Source organism: Octopus bimaculoides, chromosome 3, assembly GCF_046866305.1.
Source record: "Octopus bimaculoides isolate indiv1 chromosome 3, ASM4686630v1, whole genome shotgun sequence".
In the NCBI taxonomy this organism is placed as follows: Eukaryota; Metazoa; Mollusca; class Cephalopoda; order Octopoda; family Octopodidae; genus Octopus; species Octopus bimaculoides.
This window is the reverse complement of record NC_142930.1, coordinates 125,127,951-125,137,575: the sequence shown is the minus strand read 5'-3', so window position 1 is coordinate 125,137,575 and position 9,625 is coordinate 125,127,951. Positions and strand designations below refer to the sequence as shown.

The 9,625-nt window shown below is 38.2% G+C and overlaps 1 protein-coding gene across 1 annotated transcript in view; it reads left to right on the top strand.

Moving 5' to 3' along the window:
* LOC106875361 (uncharacterized) overlaps positions 1-9,625 on the top strand; it is a 208,057-nt gene that overhangs the window by 81,536 nt on the left and 116,896 nt on the right. Inside the window, exons 16-20 of the mRNA XM_089348409.1 lie at positions 96-221; positions 1,161-1,286; positions 2,444-2,599; positions 4,519-4,641; positions 7,034-7,159. Coding sequence (XP_089204535.1) covers positions 96-221; positions 1,161-1,286; positions 2,444-2,599; positions 4,519-4,641; positions 7,034-7,159 — 657 coding nt within the window. The remainder of the gene's footprint in view (positions 1-95; positions 222-1,160; positions 1,287-2,443; positions 2,600-4,518; positions 4,642-7,033; positions 7,160-9,625) is intronic.

Here is a 9,625-nt window from a genome sequence, read left to right as displayed (position 1 = left end):
ATCATTCAGTCCTCCAAGGCTCAAGACTAAACGACAGAAAGAAGATACCAACATTATCATTCGGTAATATTTGAATAATTTTTGTTGCCTTTCAGCAAATTGGGAATATTCCTGTGAAGAAGGCCCAGACAGATGTTATGAGGCACTGGGCTTCTGTGATGATACATACTTTTGTAATTGCAACAAGGGTTACAAGGGAGATGGTGTAACAGAGTGCGTGGGTAAGTAGATTCAATCATTCATTCACCCAATCGTGTATGCCTATATAGTGATTCTTTGCTGCAATCTCTCGTATCGGGATGTCAAATGTAAGCTAACAATGAGATCGAAAACGAAAATGGTTAATGAATGCATATCCCATATTTCGTGGTGTTCTGCTCCTTCATCAGCACTCATCTAACCAATTCTCGCCTCCGAACACATTGCTTATATAGTCACCGTATACAGCGGCGTTATGCTATTGGATATACCAATTTGCATATTAAACGCATTCCTGGAGCTTCTATGTAAACAGTAATGCCTTGTAGGTACGTGGTATTTCGTTATGCAACCAAATTATCCTATAAAGTATATGATACTATGAAGTATATATAAACAATGTGTTCGGAGGCAGGAGTGGGTTAGATGGGTGCTGATGAAGGGGCAAAACCCCCCGGAATATGGCATATACACTCATTACCCATTTTGTCTTCGATTAATTAACTAGTACATTACAATCTGTATGTAGAACAGTAGTAATATGCAAAACTTTTCTCAAGTTTAAAATGTGACATTGTTTTTACTATCCACATTCCAACGATGGAGCATTTTACGTTTAACGTTTGTTGGAAAATGCTCGTTCCTCAGAGCAGGAATTTACATATTTAAAAACAGGAGACAACTTACATACATACATACATACATACATACATACATACATACATACATACATACCTTGAAATCTGTGTACTCACATGAATGTGTAATTCTACACACGACTGGCTACACATACATATACAAGTTATATGCTTCTATATGAATATGTATACACCTGTGTGTGTGTGTCTTTATATGCATAGGTATCTTTGGGAATATAGGTAAGAGTATATGTATATGGTACTATATATAATAAAAATATATAACGTAATTGTCAATAATCGTGGTGTTTTTCTTTCTATTAGATATTAATGAATGTGCATCGGACGCCATGAATCTGTGTGACATCAATGCCAAATGTACAAACATCCCTGGTTCCTACAACTGTTCTTGTAACCACGAATACACGGGGGATGGTTTCACTTGCAAAAGTAAGTTTCCTTCTTTCTCTTTCTAAACTTTTATTAAACCATTCTAATCTGTTGTCATCATGGAATCATTCTCCAATGCATTGTGTCTGTTACGCGTTTGGTGCGATGGAAAAGTATCACTTCGAACAAATTGCTTATTCATTGTTTCCAACTTTTTACGTTCCAAATTGAAATAGTGCCGAGGTCTTCTTAGCATTTTATCATTTTAGGATCGATAAAATAAATACTAATTGAGCATTGAACAGCATGTGATCATCAGAAAAATTATGATCAAGTTATGGCAAGAACAACTTTGCTTCCATCCACGCAGGTCTAATGTAGTTTTCAAACACAATTACTTTGAAATTTTGTGAGCAGAAACATAATCTCCATTCTGTTTCCATTGCGGAATTGGAAACAACTACCAAAGTATACCGATGATTAAGAAGAGAATGGTGAAGAATTTAATCCGATATGTTTAATCTTTCATTCTCTTGAAAAAGATACGATCTCAGTGTTTTAAACTATCAAATTTTACACCAAACATATCAAGACTTCAATGTTTTTCCAATTAATTTTCCAGTCTGTATATCTCACCTAATGAGTAGAGCGTAAATGATAAGCACTGTACTTGGTTTCGATTCTCTGTTCAAGCTCCTTTATTTGCATTGATTTACGTTTTAGAAATGTCACATACATTAGAACAACTCATGTTCTGTTTCACAATCCAAGGACTTTATGGATGGTCTGAAAGAAATGAATACATTTAACTATTCTTCCGAAGACAGATAACAACACATTTTATTAAAAAAATTCAATAAACATATCATTACTAAAGGATGTTTATCAAACAAAATCCCTCATTAATTCAGACTGTAATTAAAATCTGACTTGTAAATTGCATTTATTACAGGATGACTCAAAAAGTCAACACGTTCACCATTCTTTATAAATGACTCAACAGCAAACACAGTTTGCACTGATACAATCTTTAACGGTATCTGAGAAAAGGCAACAATTAAAAACTTAACTTCATGAAAATATCCTTGCTCTCTGTCTATTTTTTACTATGGCCACACCAATAGACGAATGAAATTTCGGAGGGGTTTTTTTCTGCTTCTCTCTATATACCTAGATCCAATGACTGCACGTGATTTTATTCTTTCTTTCTTTTTCAGAAACGGGGCTCACATGCTCGTTCCATGCCGATTACACTTGCCATCCTCGTGCAACGTGTGAAGATTTGCCTGATGGCTCCTTTAGGTGCGTATGTCCTAAGGACTCTCTTGGCGGTGATGGATTCAAAGGTGAAAACCATACTGGATGTATATTTGGTAAGTAGCCAAAATACAATTCGTAGATTTGAAATGATCAAGTGAATAAATTCTGTTATCAACTCAGTGGTGTTAAGATCATATCCACTGCTGGTTATTTAACAGGTCTTTAAATGTATATTACCTCAGTTCACCTAAGAGTGTAGGTTTCACAGCCTTCGAGAATGTTGCGAGTGAGAAAGTAATGATCTTTATAGTAACCGCCACTGGGACTCTTGACTTGAATTATGCTAGGTCTGATGTGAAATCCTTTGAATAATTCTTTTACCCCATACGACCTGATCAGCGATCACAAGATGTGTCACAGTTGCTGCTCTTTCAAATTAAGTTCCCAACTGGTCATTTATCAGCGACCCTAGCGTAAGGCAAGAAAGGGACAGGTCGAGTGATTAAATGAGTGTAAGGGACTTAAAGAAATGGAGATATTATTATGTCTACTGTAATGTTTTGGGGGAATTATAAAAGTACGGGAGAGTGATCGAGAGAGAGAGAGAGAGAGAGAGAGAGAGAGAGAGAGAGAGAGAGAGAGAGAGAGACGGAGATGGGCGGAAAGAGACGGAGATGGGCGGAAAGAGACGGAGATGGGCGGAAAGAGACGGAGATGGGCGGAAAGAGACGGAGGTGGATTATGAAAGTGGAGAAAACGATCAAGTGGGTATTGGCATTCAGTTTCAGATTTAAGAAAATGGAGAGAAAATGAATGTCGTTGAAATATCAGTGAAATACGTCAATAGAAAACACAATATGACGATCGTTCGGTGTTTGAAGTTTAAATACACTTTTATGGAATACATTTTTTTCATATTCACTTATTAAACTGTCATTTCTAACTTTAACATTTCTAATTATATTTTCATAATAAATTTAATTACATTTTTGGCCGTGTATTTAATAAAAATTTCTTTAACGTAGCTGTTGAAAGTAACTACTTCAATGCAGACATCAAATAAGATATCGGTTTATGACCCTCCACAATTAATATTGACTTTCGGGGACTTGGGTGGTTATCCAAGGGGTCTATAAATACCTGAAATCAATTTGAGTATTAAGGGTACTGAATTACCACTTCTTGGATAAGAAATATTTAAGATATTTAGTGAAAATATTAAAGAAAATTGATAAAGAACAATAAAATTTCGGTAATATTTTGTTGATATATTCAGATAATGTGAAATATGTTTGTTGGATTCTAATCAATATTGATATTCGGTTGAAAATCGGTGGGTTTTAGTATTAAATTACCCACACACTTCCAGATTCAGTTAGCTAATAATTCGGGACTCATTAATGAAAGAAGTTGGAGACACCTTGGTGTTTCGACCTTATGTGTCTCCTCAATCAAAGCTAACGCCCAACAGATCAATGATTCTAACGCAGGAACAGGCCCTGTTTTACAGAAATCTGCAACCAAATTATTTGTTGCTGTTTGCTGGTGTCTGCCAAACTAATAACTGCTATCAGCATATTCCCGTTCGAATACTCTTGAACGTATTGAGAAAGAATATATACGTTATTGTTAAAACCATGAATATATTGGAAATAATGATCTATGACAGCAGAACACTATTTGATGGTTTTGCTAAAATAAATTAAGGTAAATAACGACACCTGCAAATTTCACTTCTTAAACGGAAGAGCAAGTAAAAGTGTTTTTACGTGAGCACTTAATCAGTATGAAATAGCAGCCAAATGTCACTTAAATTACACTATACTGACATAAAATAAATATGTTGGCTAACATAATCCGGAGTGTGATGTCATTATTTGAGTGTCTCTGATCAAAGTTCTGCTCTGTAGAACTTTTTCCCTAGTCTAACAGATTAAGCACTCAGCCTCTCCAAGGTTCTGGGATTAACGAACGATAGACGATAACAACATTGTCGACTGGTTTAATTTCAAAATTTTTTGTTACTTTTCAGAAAATGAAAAAGTTTCGTGTTTGGAAAACAGCACATGTCATAAAGAATTGGGCTTTTGTAGTGAGGCAAAATTTTGTGAGTGTATACAAGGCTACAAGGGAGATGGTGTAACGTTGTGTGATGGTAAGTTAAATTCAATCATCCATTCGATCTGCCAGTATATACATATATATGTGAATATGTGTGCGTGTGCGCGCGTGTATATATATATATATATATATATATATACAGAGAGAGAGAGAGAGAGAGAGAGAGAGAGAGAGAGATTCAGGTGAATATGGTACTTAAGTTTAGGCACCAGAAATAAGTATAGTATTTTGGGGGGGGGGCTGTAGTTTCAGCTCAGAGCTGCGGCCATGCTGATGCACCACCGTTTTGCTACACTGTTATTACTGAGAGCCTCCTCCAATATGTGGTACTTGGTGAAGAATGGAGTTTGATGTAGCTACCATCATTTGTACCTCTTGCCGTGATGTAGGTTCATCTGGGACTCTCGACAGGAAGAGGTCCAGTTTTGATTTTTAAATGCCTACATCTACTTTGTGCAGGTTCCTCAGGCTCTTTGGAAGAATATTAAAAAGCTGAGGGCCCCTGAAACCCAGGCTGTTGCAGTAACTGGTCCTGCAGCGCGATGGCGTTGCTGGGAACTTTGGTACTATGCAGTATCGTCCCGTTCTGGCATTGGTGTAGCTTTCAATGCCAAAATTTGGTACAATTCCTTCCAGATGTATATTACCGCATACCTCTCCCGCCTTCTCTCCAGGGAGTAGAGTCTTAGCTGTTTCAGCCTTTCCCAGTAGCTGAGTAGTTGCAAAGAGACGATCTTCTTTGTGAATTTTCTCTGGATTGCTTCAAGTTCCACTGTTAATTTCACACTGGTGGGTGACCATAGCTGTGAGCAGTAAATCCAGGCGGCTGAGAATAAATGTCTTCCAGAGGACCATCATGATTTCCTTATCTCTGGTTCTGAATGTTCTCAGGATCCATCCAGCCAGTCGTCTGCATTTTGTTGCCATCCTGGCAATGTGCACTTGGAAAGAGGTATCATCACTCATGACTATACCCAGGTCCTTCACTGATTTAGGCTCTGGGATTGAAATTCCCTGTGGACCAGTGTACTCTGTAAGTTTTATATTCAGTTTTGAACGCTGGTAGCGCAGGGTTTGGAATTTTTCAGCATTAAACTGCATATTATTATCCTCAGCCCATCTGTAAATTGAGTCCAACTTCTGCTGCAGATGTGCAACATCGCTGGGGTTCTGTATTTTCTGTGAGACTTTCGTATCGTCTGCGTAGCTTGCAAGGGTAGCTATCCGGGCACTTGAGGGCATATCTGAGAGGGCCACTATAAAAAGCAGTGGTCCCAAGACAGTGCCCTGTAGAACACCGCTTACTATTTGTGTTTTCATAGAGGTGCCTCCTTTAGCCACTACTGCCTGACTTCTATCTTTCAGAAAGTCATGTAACCACTCTCCAAGCTTTCCAGCTATGCCAAGATCACGCAGATTGTGGCATATCATACCATGATCCACTTTGCCAAAAGCTTTTGCAAAATCAAGGTATATTACGTCCACATTTGAGTTGTTGAGTAACTGCCTCAACACCCAGTCATAATGTTGTAAGAGCTGGGTCAAGCAGCTCCTACCTGGTCGAAAGCCATGCTGGGTATCACTCAGCAAGTTATTTTCTTCAAGGAATGCGATTAGTTTTCCTCTGACTATCCGTTCCATGACTTTGCTGATGTGTGAAGTCATAGAGATAGACCTATTCTGTAAGGTCTGTAATGCCTATTCTGTAGGCTAGTCTGTAAGGTCTGGCTCTGTCAAAATGGTTTTGGATTTAAGTGACAAAAGCTTTTACAACTCTTTTGCCAATTTCTAAGTCGCCATATTAGGTTCCAGTGACAAGCGCGGTACTATTTTGACAAGAAGTTTTACGACAGAGTATCTATTTACTAAAATAGATGCCTTTCCCACGGCTTTGTCAAAAACTAACTGGCGCCTCCTCTACCTTTAGGAATTCCATTTTACCTTTAGATGGAATCCCGAATGGTACTACCGTTCCATGTCAGAACTGACCTGAGAGTAATGGCAATTAAGGGGTGACTCCACACTCCCCTCAACACCTGAACCCCTGTATTGGAGCTTCATAACTGGATGCAGTTGAGTCTCTCATTGGATAACTAAATATACATACACACTTCCATATGTGCATACTTGCATACAGGTACACAAGTATACATGCATACATACACGCATACATGCTACATATATGTACATGCATTCATACATACACACAGTTATTGAAATCTGTGTTCCCAGGCTTATATTAATGTGCAATTCTACACACGAGTAGCTACATACATGTATTATTTTTATGGTCCTATATGAATAGGTATACGCTGGTCTTTGTCTATATATATGTATGTGTGTGATTATAGGTGTATATGGTTCTATATATAATAAATGATATATAACATAATTGTCAACAATCGTTGTATTTTTCTTTCCATAAGATATTAATGAATGTCTATCGGAGGCCACGAATTTGTGTGACGTCAATGCTAAATGTATAAACATCCCTAGTTCCTACAACTGTTCTTGTAACGAAGGTTACAGGGGCAATGGTTTCATCTGCAATAGTAAGTTGCCTTCTTTCTCTTTATACAATTTATCAACCTTCATTGTATTGTGTCTGTTGTGTATTTGGCGCGTTGGCACATCGGAAAAAAATGCTTCTTAATTGCTGAGTTCAAATACTGCTGGGGTTCACTTTGCCTTTTATTCTTCCGGGATCGATAAAGTAAAGTTCCGGTTGAACACGATTAAACCCTCCCCTTTAACACTGCTGGCCGTGTACCAATATTTCAAACAATATATACTGTATAAATATCAGTTTTACATACGGCAGCGAGATGGCGGAATCGTTAGTATGCCGGGAGAAACGCTTCGCAATATTTCGCCTGTCACTATATACTGAGTTCAAATTCCGCCGAGGTTGAATTTTCGTTTTAATCCTTTCAGAGTCGATAAATTAAGTACCAGTTGCGTACTGGCGTCGATGTAATCAACTTAACACCTTCCCATAAATTTCACACCTTGTGCCTGTAGTAGTAAGGATTAATATTAGTTTCACATCTTGACACAAAGCTAGAAATTTCGAGGGAGGGTGGTGATTACATCAACCCCGGTAACTGGTACTTATTTCATCGACCGACCCCGAAGGGATGAAAAAGCAAAGTCGACCTTGCCGGGATTTGAACTCGGAACATAAAGACAAATGAAATATCGCTAAGCAATTTCTCTGTTGTGCTAACAATTCTGACAGTTTTATCTGTTATATTATTATGGTAGCTTTTCCGGACGAATGGTTAAGACGTTTACTTTGCCCTCACGAGATCCCGGGTTTGATCCCACCGTGTGACATCCTAGACAAACATAATTTTTTGTAGGCTAAGATCGATGCAACCCTTATGTGTGATACTGGACAACGGAAACTCTTTGTAAGCCCACCAGGTTAATTGAACCCGTAAATCAAAGTTACGGCCTTGTCACACATTGTGTTGCGCTGATTCTGCTTGAGCATTACTCATGTCGGTAGAATAATCATTAATTCGTTCGGTTCTCGCTGTTCCTTGTGGAACTTGAGGCAACAGTAAGACCATTCCAACTTCTAACACTGAAAGCGTCCTTGAGAGCATTGTCTTCTTTTAACTGGTTCCACAAGGTAAGAAGACGTGGCCAACCAAAGGAAACGTGGTGGTGAACAATAACAAAAGATCTTCAGAGCAGAGGGTTAACAGTGGAACAAGCTATGAAGGCAGCCACTTAAATGCTAATTCAGTTCATTGAACACCTGAATCTTCATCACCGAAACTGAAGATTAACATTGGTTCATGGCCGAAGACGTTGTTGTTCCTATGTTGGTGGTTGACACGTCAAACAAAATGCTTGACGGGATTTCGTTATATATATATATATATATATATATATATATATATATATATATATATAGAGAGAGAGAGAGAGAGAGAGAGAGAGAGAGAGAGAGAGAAATATATACACAGAGTGTTTAAAAAACTGATATCATTTGACATGTAAATATCAAAGAAACTACATAGTCAAAGCAAATGAAACTAAACAGGCTTTATGCTGAGCATCATAAGATTTATTCCTCCAAATTTGAATGAGAAATTCAAAGGTATGTGGATTCCATGAACGATTTCGCAAATGTTCAATATGCGCACCGCCTCAGACACGGCACACATCAAGTCAGTAGTCCATCTCTTCGCAAACACGCTGCAGTATGTCTTGAGTAACAGTCTCTAGTGTGGTGGTGATTCTCTGCTCTAGTTCCTCTAGGTTTTCAGGAAGAGGGAGGACATAGACCAGGCTCTTCACATAGCCCTTGTTTGCGCTTCCGCTTGTCATCTGCCGTTATGGCCTGAACGAGCTGCAGCTTGTAGGGTTTCATTAGCAAGCGTTTCGTCAGGACGCGCCAAACTATCGTTGGAAGAATCTGGGTTTCCAAACTTGTTCTTCTTATAGACTTCTTGGAACTTCGCATGAGATTTTGGCGAACCCGCTCGACCGGCTCTTTCGATGTTGGTGGTCGTCCAGATCCTTTTACTCTGCACAGCCAACCTTTTCGCTTTGAATTATTTGTGCCATGTCCAAATCTGCATTGCCGTTGGTAACTTTTTAGAGAACTCTCTCATGCACGCTACACAGTTTTGTTCGACTGTGCTCGAGCATACTCCAACATACAAATCGCCTTTTCTCTTGTAGTGACTACCATTTCTATACCTGAAAAGATAAGCATGTCAAACATTAAACATAAACTTTTGATCTGTTTCTACACATGCTGTTAAAATGTGAAGTCATTTGAACAAGAACTGGCAAAATGATATCAAATTTTTGAAACACCCTGTATATATATATATATATATATATATATATATATATATATAACGACTGTAAAATAACATAAATCCGAAAGAAGCACACTCTAAGATATAGAGCACTATATATTGAAAAGGGTAAGGCCAGTTTATAGGATTACATTAAGTTTCCCGTCCATAAAGGGTTTAGCTTTGTGGCGAATCGAA